Below are 18663 nucleotides of genomic sequence, written 5' to 3' on the forward strand. Positions count from 1 at the left end.
AGTAAATGATCGATGAGTCCCGCCTCCTCTGAGTACGACCCTCTTCACTGGCCTGCCGCTCGCCCTCCTCATCGTCTCCGTGATAAATTAAAAGTATTAATGGCGCCGCTAACGAGGTAATTAGTTAGTTGAATTAATGTTTTCTTTCCTGACAGCACACCAGGTGGAGCCGGTGGGTGGTATTAATATTAAATCTGTGTTTTTGAACATGAAGGAGGCCCAGCTGCTGCCTCGCTGCTTCCTGATAAAAGGGGAAAGGCTGCGAACACCGTCGACCTCTGAAAACGGAAGCACGCAGAAGCATCACGGCGAAGGCCGAGGCTTCATTATCTTCTGTATTTGTTTTAGTTTCCTTCAGTTGCTCTGCACTGAGCGCGTGCGACAGATGAGCCGGGAGGGCGAGTGTGGCGAGCTCGCTTGTGCAAAGATTTTGCAGGTTTGAACCACAATCAGCTGCAGTTCTCAGCAGAATGACGTCATGACATCAGAAACACAAACGCAGGCGTGTGTTACCCGAGCGTGTCGACGCACTTCCTGTTAAGGAGCGACACAAACAGCTTGCATCCTGCTGCTGTGACGTTCGTCCTCTGCGTGGACGAGGCCCAAAGCTCCTCCGTGGTCGTTCTCGTCCTTCTCCAACAGGTATTATGTGCCAGCTGGCCCGGCTTCACTAGCCCCGCCCCCTCCTGCAGAGCAGGCACACGGATCGCTTCACTGCAGCTGAAAGAGTTTGGACGCCTCAGGCTTTGATTGATTTTAGGACTGAGGAGGATTTGACTCCTTTGTGCTTGATGAGGTCGGAATGAGCAAGCAGACTGGAAGAAGTTTGGTCTGGGGCGTGTCCTCGGGGTGGATGGCGAGCGCGGGGATTCACGCTCTGTATTAGAAACTGTGCTGAGAGAGAAACGACAGAGAACTCGTCTCATTTCAGACCCACGTTTCCATTACTCGTGAACCTGCGGCGAGCTGGGGGTGTAATAAGCGGCGACAGGCACGGTACCAGCTTAATGTGTCCTCGGAGCTCGCCTGTGGAGCGAGGCGAGCCACCGAGGGCGGATTCATTGCTGCGAGGAGCAGCTATCTCTGTGAAACACGCCCGGCGCCGAGCCCAGCGACATTTAGGAAGGGCTGCAGAGAGCTGGAGCCGCGGCGAGGGGCGTTTGTGTGAGAGAGCGATACCGAGAGGCTGGAGCTCGTCCACTCACGCTCGAGTGTTTGACTGAGGCTGAGTGCAGCCTGCCCGAGCGTCGGAAACAAGACGAATGAACGAGCGGCCGTTTGATTGCTGAATGGGCTCTTGGCAGGCGGCGAGGAGTCCAGCGCTCGGGTTTGGCTGATGTTCAGACGGGAGGAGAGGCTGAGGGGGTGGAGTAAGGCAGAGAGAGTGAACATTAAAGTGATCAGTGAGCTCGTGTTTCACCTAAAACACCCCGAGTCGTACCTGTGACTCACCTGTTCAGCCACGCCCCCGAAACTCAGAGCAGAAATAATCAGGTGAAGTCAGATTCGATGACATCAGCAAGAACGTCATGAATCAGAGATGCTTCAGACGTATTTATGAGTCAGCACAAACGGCTCTGAATCAGGAAAAAACAATAAACACACAAATAAAAATGATAAAAATGACAAAATGATCAGAGCGCCGCTTCAACAGGTGTGAAAGCGAGACCCGGATCTCGGACGTGACCGCACCCAAACAACAAGGAAGACGCTCAAAGCTTGCTTAGACATTTTTATTGCATCTCGTCATGTTCCCGTGTTTCCCTGTGCGCGCTGGGATCCATGATCGCCTCGCCCTTATTTTGAAAGTTCCCGTTTACCTGTGAGCAGACTGTCAGTGGATGATGTTCAGGCGCCGGGCCGTGGCGTCCTGATGTGGACCCTCTGAGGTGCTGAAGCCTTCCTCTCAGCCGTCAGCTGGAAGTGCACCATTCAATTAGCTGAGGTCACTGAAAATTTAATTGGCAGCGAGGTCATTATTTCAGCGGACGGCTCGCCTCGCATCCCTCTCCTGCAGAATATTCTTCTTCTAGTGACCCTCCTCCTCCTCTTCGGTTGTAGGTGACAGCGAGGTGAGGACGGAGGGCGCAGTAGGACAAACGAATTACCAGCATGAGATTAAAGAGAGGAGCATGCCTGATGAATTATGTAAGCACGAGTCCTGACCGGACTTAATGGGGCCGCCGTGTGGAACGAGGCTTTTAATGTGAAAGCATCTGAGGAGTGTGTGTCTCTGCATGAATTAATCAGTTACATTTAAATAAGTGTCGGGTAACGTGTTGCATGAATTAAACACGTTTGGAGCCGAGACCTCGTTCACCTTCAGCAGCCCGTGGGCCAATGTCGCCGCCCACCGCCGCTCTGCTGCTCCCGCCATCGAGCCACACACGCTAACATTAGCTTAGAGTCATCGGTAACGTCACCAGATGAGATGCACGCCAACATGGATTCTTCTTGTAGTTGTAGCTGTACTGTGGACCTGCTGCTGGTTGTTTTCATCTCTTTGTGGTCTTTAACCCTTTAAAGCCGGTCAGAGCAGCACACTCTGTTTTGCGTAACTACTTTTAAATCCCGGTAGCTCTGCAACCACGTGAGCTAGCGCAATAATTTTTTTTGCATATGAAACCGGAGGAGTTGTACTTACATCTTATGCCATCAGCTTGTCCTCGGTCACAGTTTCCTTCCACATATAGCTTTGCAAAAACTGCATAAAAAGCACTTGCAGCAACAAAAACATAATATTCCAGAAACACGCTTTGCCGATCCGATCAGCTGTTTGTAACACTTCCTACGTTGGAATAGACAACCATCAAGGCCTCATGAGCCTATACTGGTGTTTTTAAAAGTTATGTTTGACTTTATGACTTTCTGTGTGGTTTCTGGGATGCTTAGGACTCATATTGCACTGCTGGAAATAGTTTATTTTGATGCACATGCTGCTTTTTTGCAAATTTGTATTATAATATTTATTTTCGTTTTTCCTGCAGTGTATAAAAATTGGTGTATTTCAAAAATAAAACTATGAAGACACTCAAAATAAATTTCCTGTGGTGGGAAACTATTTTGTGCAACTTTTTTGTATTTACAGTTTTGAGGGATAAGCCTCTTAAATTTCTCTAACTAGAAATATATGTTAAAAAACAAAAACGATTTTCAATTTTTTTGTAGTTTATTGCACTTTTTTGCAATTTATGTAATTACTATGCACTTAATGCAGACATATTATTAAAATTTGGGCTATAATGGTTGTATTGATGTATAGCAACTTGAAATGCTCCCAAAAATGGCTCCACAGCATGTAAACATATAATATAAGCTCTGGCGGACTTGGTTCTATGGTAGGTCTTAAAGGGTTAATGTCTAATGACCTTAGCCGTCGTCTCTTTGCAGTCCTGTTGTGTGTCTTTGTGGCTCGTTTTGGTCTAACATTAGCTCGGGTTGTGTGATAACGGCGGCACACGCAGCGCGGTGTTAAACGGTTTCAAACACACTCCCTGGTCTGTAGGACGAGGCTAAACCGTGTGGCGCAGGTACCCCGCTTCCACCTCGCCGGCCTACTTAATCAGAGAAATGTCAGCGCCGTCACCCGCTGCTCCACTTTCATCCACGTTTTTATGGTGCCAAATTAGATCCTCGCTGATGAGGAAGCCAGCAGGCGGAGAACCGGCGAGAAACAGAGACGGGCGAGGAAGATTAGAGGAGGGAGAGGAAGAGGAGGATGAAGGGGTGGAGGCTGAGTCAGTCGGTCTGACAGACTCCTGCTGGAGGTGAATCACAGTCAAGCTGAATGCTGATGGTTTACAAATAAAGTGATAATAACAATGCTCACGCACAGACACACACAGTGAGTCAGGAAGTGACTGCAGCTCGTTGTTTCTGCTTCATTTAGCCGTCCGTCAGCAGGCTGGAAGAAACAGTGTGTTGATGAATGCATGCACGGTCCCGTGTGTGTGTGTGTGTTGCCTGATCGCACAAAATGAGCGGCTGTAATGAAATCTGTGATTGCTGCACCCCAGGCGAGCAGGGTCATTGTAATTAAGTGTGATTAGGAGGCAGCATTTCTCGTTCTCCACCTCTGATTCACTCACAGAGGGGCGACTGCACCGCCTCTCCTCCCACATATGATACGTGTGCACGAACGTGTGCACGAACGTGTGCACGAACGTGTGCACGAACGTGTGCACGGGCGTGTGCACGGGCCTCATACGCCTCGGGTAGACGGATAAGAAGAGATGTGAAGTGACATGGAAATAAGTGTCTTTGCAGCAGACGTGTAGTTAACCCAAGTTTGTGCAGAGAAAACAGAAGGAGGGACTTTTATTTTGAAAAGTCAAAATATAGAGGGTCTGATTGGCCGCAGTTCTTACAGTTAGCCTCTTAAAATCCACCTTAGCTGATTAGGGGAGGGGCTACTGCTATGGTGACCTGGTGCTCAGCAATTATAAACCTGGAGGTCTTTTTGTTGTCCTCCTCGCTCGGCTCTTTGTAAATTTTATGTCTTGTTGTTTTACGTGTGTTTGTCGTGTGTTTGTCGTGTGTTTGTCGTGTGTTTGTCGTGTTTGTGTCATTGCATGTCAGACAGCTATGAGCACAAACATGGACGCGTCTGCATTAAAGGTCTGAGACTGAATAAAGAAAGCTAAACCCTGGAAGTAGACTGGCTTTCTCATTTCATCAGAGGTCAAAGGTCATGGATTTAGCAACTGTGTTTTAGGATTATGTTGCTATGCTGCAGTGTGCTGTAAGCAACTGTTTACAGGGATTTAAAGACAAACTTCCAGGCTGCGTGACGCTGACAGCCCCTCAGCACAGCAACAGCTCTGATACTGAAGTAACTGAGCTGTGACCAACATGGCGGCAGCTGTTCTTCTTCTCTGCTCTCAAGATTCAAACTTTCCTTTTTGCTAAAGCATATAGTTAGGGCTGGACCAGGTGACCCTGAATCCTCCCTTAGTTATGCTGCAATAGGTGTAGGCTGCCGGGGATTCCCATGATGCACTGGGTGTTTCTTCTTCACTCACTATGTATTAACAGACCTCTCTGCACTGAATCGTATCTGTTATTAACCTCTGTCTCTCTTCCACAGCATGTCTTTATCCTGTCTTCCTTCTCTCACCCCAACCAATCACAGCAGATGGCCGCCCCTCCCTGAGCCTGGTTCTGCTGGAGGTTTCTTCCTGTTAAAAGGGAGTTTTTCCTTCCCACTGTCGCCAAAGTGCTGCTCATAGGGGGTCATATGATTGTTGGGTTTTTCTCTGTATCTATTATTGTAGGGTCGACCTTACAGCATAAAGCGCCCTGAGGCGACTGTTGTTGTGATTTGGCGCTGTGTAAATAACATTGAAATGAAATGTGAACAGGAAGTGGAATCATGTAGTGGAGGAAGCAGAGGCATTTTTATGCTCAGCTGGATTTTGAGTGGCTACGAGATGATCCCAGTGATTTGTGGAAATTAGCCCTCAGATCAAATTATCTCTGAGACCCTTGGCGGGGTTCCAGCGTCGCCGCTCTGGGCCTTAAGTAAAGATCATATCCTTCAGCCACAGTCTTTAAAACACAAACTGGCTACAGGAGCCCGCTGGGCCCAATTCAGAAGGATGGATTGTTTTATTTTCAGGGAGAATCTGTTTTACCCTCTAAATGTGCTGTTATCACAGGCACGGCACATCCTGTGAGTGAGGACTGTGTTATCTCACTGCTGCAGCTCAGGGAAACACGTCACCTGGTTTCAGCCTGAAATGCAGCAGCTCTGTTCATTAGCGCGTCGAGCTTTTGACCTCCTGTGTTTGTTCCGGGTCTCCGTTTATTTGAGGATTTTTGTGTCAGTCACAGAAGGATTTGAGTGATGTGTTTGTCATGCAGGGCCTCTGCAGGATGTCACACTCGCACACAGTTTTAGTCTTTAATCGTTGGCTTTTGGTCAAGATGACAAAACCCCGTAAAGACTGATCAGAGGCGAAACCGACAAAACTGACAAATGTTCGAAGTGTTACTGCGAGCAGAGAAAAACATGGCCGACACCAGTGACTAAAACACTTTGACCATGACGGCCTTCGCTGTGGTGAGCCGACGATCTCGCGAACAACGGCTGTGACCGCTGATTACTCACAGGCGTCGCCACTGCGAGGAGATACAGCGGCTCCGCCCCGCACCGTGACAGAAACCTAACGAGTCGGGCTTGCTGATTGGACGACTGCGTCGGTGCCAGCTGTTGTCGTGTGTGTGGTTTTATTTTGTTAACGAGTGATGTGCTGAGGATCGGTGCACGGCTTCCCGGAGCATCGCACTGATCCACTGACAGCTGTCGTCCACGGCGAGGGCGAGCTGCTCGCACAGGGTTCGGTTACTTTTACAAGCAGCAGAGATGTGAGACTGATGAAGGAGGAGATGAAGATCGTGTGACTCTCAGAATGAAACGCTGGGATGGTCAGTCTGAACACGCTGACATGAAACACATCGTTTTAGATTCGGTTTGATGAGGATGAGGCCGTCGCTCAGAGAGAAATCCCTCTGCGTCTGTCAGCACGTCGATGTGCCGATTCAGTTCAGAGCCGCCGCTGCAGCAGACGCGGCCCGCTGGGTAATAATGGAGGGTGAAGGAATCTGTCAGAGACGCGAGAACAGCGAGGAGATGGTGACCTCCACAGTTCTCACACTCAAACAGTGTTTAATGGATCTAATTCATGTTCAGCCTCGTTTTTAATTAGAGACTCTGGACGGGCCGGACGGCGTGCAGACGGAGCGCGCTCACAAATCTCACGTGCTCGTAAATGTCTTATTTTTATACGAGGCAAAGATCAAATTCAGCTTCTTCTGAAACGTTCAAAATAAAACAGATTAGAAATGAGCGATGCTCAGAAAGCACAGAGCCACAAACCAGCACGATTGGATGAGACGAATCCATGGAAACCTCCATCTGGGGTCTCCGCCGCCTGTTTGCTTTGACCTCTGACCCCTCTGGAGGTTCAGGTCTCCCAAGGAGGCTCGCAGCGGCGCCGTCCTCCCACACAAGCGCTCATTAATAGACATCGGCGACGAGCAGAAGGTCAGTAAATCCGAGTCCTCTGCCGCATTAATGTCAGATGGAAATGCGAGCGTGTCGGATCATCGCCGAGGCCGCCGCGCCGCTCATCCCGCCTCTGATTGGCTGTTTCGTTTTCCTGTCAGGGCTGCCGATCGATGCTTCAGCTCTCCCGTCATCTCTCTCCTCGCCTCAGAGGCGTGGACCGTCCTCGCCTCCCAGCTCACCTCGCCGTCTCAGATCAATGTTGGCCGAGTTTTATCGAAGCACTGGTGAAGAGGAGGCTCCACCCTCCACGGCCTCATCACACAGGAAGTCCAGTCATGTGATGTGATCCATACAAAGCGATTCACACTTCATAATAATCCTTCTTTGTCTTATTCTGGGCCTTAGCACCGCCCAGAATAAGACAGACAGCCTCTTTCTCATTGGCTGTCCCTCCTCAATACAGGAAGTAGCAGCAGGTAGCTGGTCAGTGAGGAACCCCCCCCCCTCCCCACACACACACAGAGCAGATGGAGGTTTAGCAGGAACATCTGGAACAGCAGCACTGATAAAGTTTTCTTTGTGTCGTTTGCATGAATGATTTATTTTGAACATCAGATATTTTCTGGCCTGAAACCAAATGATGGAGCTGAAGTCAATTTGCATAAATTTGCATTATTGACGGAGCTTTTTTCAGTCATAGAAATATGAACACGTGCTGGAGGTGTTTGAGGTGCTGAGCAGAGAGGCGTGCTCTGTGCAGGACGTGACCGTCACTGTGGAGGGGATAAGGTCACGCCGGCCTGCTTTTGACGCTGCGAGCGTCCAGCTGTTTGATTTTAGCGTCTCGTGGACGTTCGGATGAATTTCATCAGCCTCTCAGACGGGGCGGTCAGGCAGAAGAAGGGCTGGTTTCTCTCTGGATCCTTTTTCTGTCTTGATGGACACAAGGAATGATTTTATCCTCTGAAAGTTTGAGGACTTCGATGGCAGCCTATGATTTTATTTTACCCTTGAAGCATGTGTTCAGAAACACGTTGCCCCTGCGGGATGTAGGACTCAGTGACTCCTTCAGTTATGTGATGCTCACAGCAGCAGAAAAAGTCCACCGCCCTCTCTGAGCCTTTGTGTTCCCGGCTAGCCCGTACAGACCTGCGCACATCTGTAGCACCTCCTCAGTGACTCCTTCAGTCACTGAGGAGGTGCTACACATCTGCAGCACCTCCTGGCATCGAGAATACAAAACACAATTAGCTCAGACTTGTAACAGCTGGTTCTGATCACGTTCATAAACAAACCGCTCTGCAGAGACCAGCCGAGTGAGGTTACTGTGTTCACACCTGCACTACCGAATCGCACTGAGGGGGGATCGAACCAGAGACTCAACACTGCAGGTGTGAAACACCCAAAGAGACTGCAGGTGGAGCTTCACGTCCACAGAGACAGTAATGAGTCCATGCTGGTGCAGCAGGTGGAGGTTTTCCTCTCTGCGTTTCTGTGTGTGTGATGCAGTGTCTGGACCTCTGTGGCATTTGGGGCGACCGTGGCTCAGGGGGTTGGGAAGCGCATCTGTAACCGGAAGGTCGCCGGTTTGATCCCTCTGTCCTGGTCGTTGTGTCCTTGCGCAACACACTTCACCTACGCCTACTGGTGTTGGCCAGAGGGGCCGATGGTGCGATATGGCAGCCTCGCTCCTGTCAGTCTGCCCCAGGGCAGCTGTGGCTACACCTGTAGCTGCCTCCACCAGTGTGTGAATGTGAGAGTGAATGAATAGTGGTATTGTAAAGCGCTTTATGAATCCAATCCATTTGAGCCGTAAAACAAACGTGTTCAGCGCCTCGTTCACGACTCCTGTTCAGACTTCTTCAGTACAAAAACGATCAATAACTTCAGTTTTTATTAGCGGCTGAACAACAGAACCAATCAGCGTTAATATTAATGAGACCTCGTTAACCTGCAGCTCAGGTGATGAACAGCCGAGCAGCAGAAGCTCATGAAAACATCTAAACATGTTAATAAAAGCTTTGAACATTGTAACAGTAATAAAATGTGGTAAAAGTGGTTTTATAACTCTTATTTACATCTATATCTAATTATCATATTAAACAAAGTGACATAAACACCATAAAATGTTAAGAAAAGCATGAACTTTATAATCTACCAGCAGATAAATACATATATGTGTAATCATTTATACGTGTGTCTACGTGAGAGCCTGGCGTGAACAGTCAAACACGGTCACATCATCTTATCAAAGCTCACGCCATACGTGATCACATGACGGCGTCAGGTTGACGCTTACATGAAGTCGTTTTTCGAGATGACACGTGAACATCTGGCCTGTTTTCATGTTCAGCTCGTGTTTTGGTTCATGCTGCAGACTCATCTCGCCATCATGCAGATGTTTACAATAATCACCTGTCCAGTCACCTCCATGCTCCCCTCCTAACATGTTTCCTCCCACTCTCCTCCTGCAGATCCCTCAGATCAGCTACGCCTCCACGGCGCCGGAGCTGAGCGACGACCGGCGGTACGACTTCTTCTCTCGGGTGGTCCCTCCGGACAGCTTCCAGGCTCAGGCCATGGTGGACATCGTCAAGACCATGGGCTGGAACTACGTCTCCACGGTGGCGTCGGAGGGCAGTTACGGCGAGAAGGGCGTGGATGCCTTCATGCAGCTCTCCAGAGAGGCGGGTAAGGTCTGCACGAGCTGGTGATAAGCTGTAAGGTGGGGGTCAGGGGTGGGCTTTGTTGTTTTTACGCTTCTGCATTTAAGACAGGCGTCCAATCAGAGCGGTGTTGTGATGAGGGTGTGAAACATTTGCTGCCGTTAGCGCGGGCGTTTGACGTGACGCTGAGGTCGTCTCTTTGGGCTGCAGGACGAAGGTTTCACTCGTCAGTTTAGGAGATTCCAGGTTGCTTCCTGAAACTGACCAATGGGCTCCTTCTACCTGTCGCCTGGAAACGGCGTGCTCAGACACCCGTGGACTGTTTGTGGCCTGCAGCAGGTCCACGACACTCGACCCTGCTTTTACTAACCGCGTGCTGGCGGCGCCGTCAGACACTCGTCCTGCAAACACTGAAGAAGCCGAACAAACTGTTGAGGAGCTGGAGCGGCGTTCATTAGAGCGCGTGGCGCCGCTGATTGCTCTCTGAATAATCTCGCTGACATTTGCAGCCATCGGATGGCTCTTCACAGCTCACCGGTTAGGATGCGTCCTGACATTTATGCTCTGCGTTTTTTAGATTATTAAAGGACGCGGCGCCGACGGGGAGCGTCTTTAACGCCAAACGGTTTCCCAATGTTTCTACATGGATGGAGCCCGGGTCATCGATCTGCGCTGGCTTTTGAACGGCGTTCGGATGAAATGAACGGCACGGCGGTCGTCCGGTGTCACCCGAGCAGAACTCGCCCTCTTCATCTGCACCGCCGCCTCCTCTCAGGCTTAATCTCCCACAGCCTCCTGGCTTCAAAGGGAATACAGCAATCAGCGGGAATGAGAGGAGCAGCCGCTCAGTGCTGCAGGATGTCACTGCAGAGTCGTCACTATATTTAGGAAATATATAGAAACTGATGTAGAACAAATCCTGAATGTGTGATGGATGCTTGGAGCTCGCGGGTGGTGTTGCAGTGAGCTGCTGTTCCTGGTCCTGCCTGCGTCCAACCAGGTGTGAGCATCTGCAGCTTAACAGTCACTTTATCCTTGATCCATCCACTTCCTCTTCCTGTCACATGACGTGCAATTAGTGACGCTCAATGGGATCATTTGCTTCAAGCACATCCTCCTGTGTAGCCTGGTGGTGTATGTTGCCTCCACCTTCAGCAGGAGCAGGTTTCTAGTCTGTGTGGAGCCGGCACCAACAGCTGGCCCCGCCCACTGGCTGCTGCTGACTGAATCCTGGCCTGAGGCTGGCGCGCTGCTCTTGCTGTCGGACATGGCTGCTCTCATGATGTTTGTAACCAGCTGAATGTTTTGGTCAAACCTCCTTAAAGACGCTGCTCCTGGTTGCAGAGGTGCTCTGTTTGTTTTCGGGTTTCCTCCACGCTCGGCTCGCTGTGCATCGCTAACAAACTCATTCGTCCAACTTTAACACTGAGTCAGCGCGCCGCTTTCAGCAAACACAAGTGAGACTTCTGCACTAATGAGCAGCATCTGAGAAAAACTTCATCCCAAAGCTGCTAATTCCTCTGTTCCAACAGAGAAACATTTAAACAGCCTCTAAAAATAGTTGAAAGTAAAGAGACGAACTCATTAGGAAAAATATTAAAACCTGAAACAGTGATTCAGATACTCTGTGAGGAGCGTCGGGATCATTTACTCCTGTGAACCGGATTCAATTTATCAAGCAGACCATAAAATTAGCCCAGTGTGTGTGTGTGTGTGTGTGTGTGTGTGTGTGTGTGTGTGTGTGTGTGTGTGTGTTATCTGTAGATTAGTGAATAATCCAGCGAGTATCGATCGCCGGAGCTTCCTGTCGTGTCGGCCCTGATTAGCAGCAGGATCACTGCAGAGTTTAAACCAGTAACGAGCTTCCACACACACACACACACACACACACACACACACACACACACTGAGGGCCGATGGGAAACCGGACACGGTGGATTGAGACACAGCTGAACTCCATAAACACAGAGCAGGGAGGTCAGAGCCCGACGCAGGAAGCTGATGTCTCGTAGCACGCATGCTTCCTCCTCTACCTCCCATAATTCATAGCGACACATAAGTGAAAGAAAAAGTTTTCATGATTTCATGAAAGTCACCAACAAACTGCCACAGATCTGACATGTTCATTAAAAGTGTGTTTTTATAACCTGCTGATAGATTTAGGCTGTTAAACCCACAGCTGAGCGTCTCACCGCTGGAGGAACATCTGCTTCCTGTCGGCGAGGCTCCCAAACGCTCTCACTCTTGATGATGAGTGTTAGTAATGTCTCAGGGAGCAGGACGGTCAGTCAGCACGTTGATCTGCTTCCAGTGACCGACTGTGTGGGACTAACTGGTCACCCTGAGGGTCCCACATGGACCAGTCGCTCTCAGACTGGTGAAGGTTCACCTGCCTGCTTCCATTTAATGGTTCATGTTAACGTCACAGTTACTCGCCGTCTCATCACAGACGGACAGCGTGACCCGTTTTGATTGATTGATTGATTGATTGATTGATTGGTAATTTATTTCAAACATCGTTCGTTACCACGGCAACAACCACGCTCGCCTCGGTGTGACTGTGGGCTGATTCTGCTGGTCTGTGAACTTCCAGAGATTCCGATGTTTGCCGGGTTTAATGAGTCATCCTTCAGGAAGTCATCACATGCAGATGTTTGCTTTCTTATAGACTGTGAAGCAGCTGTTTGTGGCGTCTGTCCCTAATAAAGAGGCGTGTTTATTAATTAAGCTGTGCAGAGTAACACACAGACGTCTGACGTTAGCCGACGTCTTTATTTCTGGTCGGGATGATGAAGCGAGCTGGAAACGTGCTTCTCCCGGCGCCGCGTGTGACGCTCTGCACATGTCGGAGATTCATCAGACTCAGAGCTGCAGCTCGACCTCATCGGGTCGTCACGTGATGCAGCTTTAATTAAGATTAAATGAGTGCCGGCCTGCAGACGCTCATCTGTGTGAATAACTGAAACAAATAAAGAGTGAAGTGCACACGCGAGGAAGCTTTCCTGTTATTCTCTGAGTCAGCAGGCCGTGAAGACAAACGCTGCCAGATATTTGTTTTCCTTAATACCGACCTCTGAACTGGCAGCTCGCAGCGGGAGGACCAGCGCTCGCTGATATCTGCCTCCGAGCTCGTGGGGAAATTTCTCCCCCGCGGCTGCTGTTTGTTTCACTTTAAAGAGATTTCATCTCCAGGTCTGTGTAAAATCCATCTGACCTCGCAGATCTGCAGATTTGATAAACGTGCAGCGGCTCAGGAGCAGATCTGCGATTGCTTTTGTGATTCACAGTCAGCTGTGTCACACCTTCATGTGCATTCACACAATCAGCTGTGATTTCCACACTAATACGTTTTCGTTTGAAAACACATCTTTTCCTTTAGGCTTTCCGTCCACACTCAGACGGCGTTTTGAAAACGCTCTCCAAAGCGGATACATTTGAAAACGCTGTTTTGGCGTCGCAGTGTGGACGGCGAGAAACTATGATGCATTTTAGTCATGTGACCAATTCAACTAAGACGGCAGACATACTGACGTACAGCAGCAGTTTCATTTGCTCTCAATTGTGACGGCCCTATTAAAGATTAATATCAGTTTGTACATCCTCCAGATAGCTCCAGATAAAAGTCGGTGCTTTTCTTCGACATTTCGAACTTTTCAAAGAGCAGGAAAGAAAATGCACAGCAGACAGAAATGAAGCAGGTCTTACGTTTCACGTGTGCACAGAACAGGAACATTTCCAGCGTGGACTGAAAACGATCGTGTGGACGTGGAGCGTTTTTAGACAAATTTATCCGGATTAGTGTAGACGCAGCCTTAAACACTTTCATTGTCATTTATTCGAGACAGACCGCTGTCACGACATCCCGGGGAAAAATCACGATCATTGAAAAGCAAAGTGTTGGTAAGAACCAGCAGGGGGCGACTCCTTGCCGTTGCACTGCAGAGCGCCCCCTTGTGTTTTTGCTCTGTAACTGTCAGCCAATACCTCGCTCATTCCCGCCTCGTCCTCCTTGAATTTTGACTTTTGTCTTCTTGCTTGTTCGGTGACACTTTGTAATCACTGCGCTTAATAAAATGTAAAACCTGTGATCTGCTCTGTGTATAAACCTGGCTGATGGATATGATACAAGCTGTGGTCAAAGGCTTGGACAGCAGGTCCGTCACAGGCTGATAACAGCCTGCAGGTGTCTGTGGGCAGGTGGCAGGCGCACTGCTGTGTGCTGTGAGCTCGTTCCTGGTGTTTCGAGGCTCCACCCGTCTCCTCCGTGGTTTTAATGGTCGTAGAAGTTTTTCTGTTCAGTGATTTATGTGCGTGTGTCCTTCAGAGATCAGCAGACAGACTCAATGTTTTTATTTCCATCGTTCAGACCCAGAGCAGCGCTCACGGGGAGATTGTCTGAATGAAGACGTGTCTTTGTTTCCCGCCGTGCTCTCTGAATGCCTCCTTCATGCGTCTAATGTTCTGTCTCCTTCCAGTTTGCAGCAATCATTGTCGTCTCTGCTGCAGGATGATTTTTTCCTGTTGACGGTTCATCTGCTTCCTGTTTGTATCTGTCCAATTATTTTTTTGCACCCTTACAGTTTGAGCAGTCGGTGTTAAAAGGACTGTTTCTCCCACACTCGTCTTCAAATTACAGCTCAGGTGTGGCTCTTCAATGTAGTGTTCATTTCTTTATTTATAATGGATGCAGTGAAGCAGGGAGCCTGAAAAACATCCGGATGATTCTGGTCTGAGAATAATTGTCCTGAAAGCTCCGCAAGAAATGATTTGGATAATAACAGGAGTGTTGGACATGTGACGAGCTGATGGCTGAAAACAGCATCTACAGTTAGAAGTTCATCTTCAAAAAAGATGGTGTGCAGTTATTTCATCGTTGTTCCAATGAGTTAATTAAATACATTAAATATTCCTAAATTTAGATGTTTCCAAACCTTCAGGAGCGACTGTAAGTGGACGCGTTCTGAGCAAACTAGGGGAGCAGCAGAGAACTGGTGTTTGTGCAGAAACCAGAAGAAAGTTTCTGGAAGAAATGAAATAAACATGAAAAGCAATGAAATAAACTCCAAACGTCTGATATGTGCTGACACCGTGCAAAAACCTTCATTCACTTTATGTAGCAATAACTGTGATGGTAGACTTTGCATTCGTCTGATTTAACATTATCTTTGTTATCAGTGTTTTTCAAATTGTGCATACGTTTCCATGACACTGACATTTTCCTCTCTGTAAGGCATAAATCATTTAATTTCTTCAAAAATCGTCAGTGCGCCTTATGTATGATTTCTGGTTGTGTTTACTGACCTTACTGATTGTTGGAGCATTACAGCTACTGTAGTCAGGAGCATAGCGGAGGAATCTGGGTCCTAAACTCCGTCTCTTCAGGTCCCAAAGTCAAACAAACACTGCGGCATCACTGAGAGTTAAAAACTGTCTAAATTCTTTAATCTTCAATAAAATGATCAGCGTTGCTGCTTTACCAGGTGTAACAATCAAGTTTAACATCCAGGCATCCATGAAAATAGAATTTATTACATTTAACGGAGTTAGCAGGAAGTTAGCTCGCTAGCTTCCACCTAAACATGATATAGCATGTTCTGAATGAGAGATTTCTGAAAAATTCAAACGTACAGCTCTGTTATCACTTCCAACATAAATGAAGACAGAAAACTAAACAGCAGTGATGTTTGTAGGGTTACTGAAGTTGGGCTAGCTGGTATTTAATGATGTGCTACGTGTGGCTAGCGACACAGCTATGTTAGCATAAACACAGTGAAGCTGGAGGATGAACGCTAACTTTTTTCCACTCGATAAAAGTTAACGTGAGGGTTCCTGATGGTTAGAGACAAATGCAATCGCATGGCAGGATGCTGTAACGGACCAAACTTCAGTCAGGAGAACAACTGAGATCATCCATCCACAATACGAGGTTAGTCATTAATATACTGCAACAACATGGGAACAGAGCAGCTGCAGAGAATTCAACATTGATGAATCAATGTTACGGAAGTGGAGGAAGCAAGAAGAATGAGTTGAGTGAAGTTTGACTTATCTGACTGTTTTGTTTCGCTTAATGCGCCTTATGGTCCGAAAAATACGGTAAAGTGAAAATGTCCTCGTTTAAGGTTTGTTGAACAGGTAACCTTCAAGATTTGTGGTTCACCGTTTAAGTACCGAGACAATCAAATTCAATAAGTTTCGATATTTGTCCACGTTTTCATCTAAAACCAGTCATGTCAGGACGAAACAAACAGTGCAGATGTAACCGGCGTGTTTCTGCGTTGTGAAAGGTAAAAGAAAGAAAGACCTCCAAGTAAATAACTCGCTCGCTCCAGCTCCTGCGACCAAATACAAACAGTGGGTTAGCTCAACCCACCGCAACTCCCAAGCTAGCCAGAATAATATATTCATGCTAGCACTAACGGCGCCTAAAACACATTTGTGGCACACACATACTACACATTTATAGCATCTAACGAAAAACACGGAACAATGATGACAATAATTGAACTAAAATCGCAACCAGAAACATCAGGGTGGCTAAATATGAATTATATGTGTGTGTTGTACAGGGTGTGGAAAGAAATGACACCCAGCTCTCCCACAGGGGAATTGTAGAAAAGGGGAGAGGCCAAAGGGGTACACTGTGTTTATAGGGTTGCACCAAAGAAGAATAATGAGGAGGGGCTCTAACTGACAATGACTATAACTACAGGCTTGAAGGTCCTAATAGTCAGGTATAAAGAACACATTTTGTGTAATTATTACAATATAATCTATGACCAGGTTCCACAGACAGTGAACAGATGCAGAGCAGAAATCAGTTTATTACAAGCTTACCTTAAATAAATGTCTGCTACTAGAGTTTGCTGAATAATGAGTTGTGCTGTCTGCGTGCACATGTTGCTGAACCTCCATAAAAATGGTGTAAATAGATCAATTTTGATGAACAGCACAAACGTTTCTGCTCAGCCTGAAGTTCCTCTGAAATAAACTGTTGATATCTGCCTTTAAAGCTTGATGACTTTACCTGTTCATGTGTTTATCTCATCTATACAGTCGTAATTGTTGTTCTTGGTGTGTGTAGTTTATGAATGGGATGGATTTTAAATGTTGCTTGTCTCCAGGCTGGCGCAGTGTGGAGTTACATTTGGTACTGCCCGCTGTTTTGTACTTACGGCTTACACGTGCACTCATGTGTGGATGTGATGCTGGAGAAGAAGCAGGCTGTGTCAGCACTGAGCTGAGAGCTGAAACTCTGGGAATGGAGATTAAGTGAAGAATGATTGACAGCTCCATGGTCCAAAACAATAATCCTGCCGAGTCCATCAGCCTCTCCAGCTGTCTGCTCTCAGTTTCTTCTCCCCGTTTTTGTCAGCCTTGTGTTTCTTGTATCAGAGACGTGAGCTCAGAGATGTTTGGATAACAAACGTGTAAATGGAGGCTTTGCTTGTTTTCTGAGGGTATCCCTGCACCACGTGATGTCCGTCTCATTTCTCTGGGTTTTCTTCTGTGAACTCGACAATGTTTGCAGGGTGAAAATGTGGATCTGATTATTTTAGATTCTGATCGTTGTTCTCCCTGAGTGGGTCCTGAGTGTGAACGGATGTGTGTGTCTCTGTGTTAGCCATGTGCAAGTGTACCCTGCCTTTTGTGACCCTGAGTCACAAGTGGGTGGATGGGTGGGTGGGTGGATGCGTGGATGGGTGGGTAGATGGGTGGATGGATGGGTGGGTGGATGGATGGATGGATGGGTGGATGGATGCGTGGATGGGTGGGTAGATGGGTGGATGGGTGGATGGGTGGATGGATGCGTGGATGGGTGGATGGATGGGTGGGTGGATGGATGGATGGGTGGGTAGATGGATGGATGGATGGGTGGGTGGATGGATGGATGGATGGGTAGATGGGTGGATGGGTGGGTGGGTGGATGCGTGGATGGGTGGATGGATGGGTGGATGGATGGGTGGGTGGATGGATGGATGGATGGGTGGGTGGATGGATGGATGGGTGGGTAGATGGGTGGATGGGTGGATGGATAGATGGGTGGATGGATGGGTGGGTGGATGGATGGATGCGTGGATGGGTGTATGGATGGATGGATGGGTGGGTGGATGGATGCGTGGATGGATGGATGGGTGGGTGGGTGTGTGGATGGGTGGATGGATGGGTGGATGGATGCGTGGATGGGTGGATGGATGGGTGGGTGGATGGATGGATGGATGCGTGGATGGGTGTATGGATGTATGGGTGGGTGGATGGGTGGATCGATGGGTGGGTGGATCGATGGATGGGTGGATCGATGGATGGATGCGTGGATGGGTGGGTGGATCGATGGATGGGTGGATCGATGGATGGATGCGTGGATGGGTGGATGGATGGGTGGGTAGACGGGTGGATGGATGCGTGGATGGATGGATGGGTGGGTAGATGTGTGGGTGGATGGATGGGTGGGTGGGTGGGTGGATGGATGGATGGATGGATGCGTGGATGGATGGGTGGGTGGGTGGATGTGTGGGTGGATGGATGGATGGATGCATGGATGGATGGATGGGTGGGTAGATGTGTGGGTGGATGGATGGGTGGGTGGGTGGATGCGTGGATGGGTGGATGGATGCGTGGATGGGTGGATGGATGCGTGGGTGGGTGGATGGATGGATGGATGCGTGGATTGGTGGATGGATGCGTGGGTGGGTGGGTGGATGGATGCGTGGATGGATGGATGGATGGATGGGTGGGTGGGTGGATGGATGCGTGGATGGATGGATGGATGGGTGGGTGGGTGGGTGGATGGATGGGTGGGTGGATGGGTGATGACCAGGGTGAACTGTAAGCTGTGTTCTGTATTTCTTGTTGTTCTTTAACGATAATGATTTGCTGAGTGAATCCACGAATCCTTTGATTTCACAGAAACAGTTCAAAGTGCTGCAGTGGAAACAGTCGTGTCATCTGCATACAGGTGTGTCTGCACCTCCATCAGAGGCTCCGTGG

At 48.5% G+C, this 18663-nt stretch overlaps 1 protein-coding gene across 2 annotated transcripts in view; it reads left to right on the forward strand.

The window, feature by feature from the left end:
* grm7 (glutamate metabotropic receptor 7) overlaps positions 1 to 18663 on the forward strand; it is a 145982-nt gene that overhangs the window by 46441 nt on the left and 80878 nt on the right. For both annotated transcript variants that reach the window (XM_087841144.1, XM_087841145.1), the window contains exon 2: positions 9484 to 9700. In XM_087841144.1, the coding sequence (XP_087697270.1) occupies positions 9484 to 9700 (217 nt within the window). The remainder of the gene's footprint in view (positions 1 to 9483; positions 9701 to 18663) is intronic.

The sequence above is a fragment of the Neolamprologus brichardi genome, chromosome 5 (assembly GCF_056152115.1).
Source record: "Neolamprologus brichardi isolate AB-2024 chromosome 5, ASM5615211v1, whole genome shotgun sequence".
Lineage (NCBI taxonomy): Eukaryota > Metazoa > Chordata > Actinopteri > Cichliformes > Cichlidae > Neolamprologus > Neolamprologus brichardi.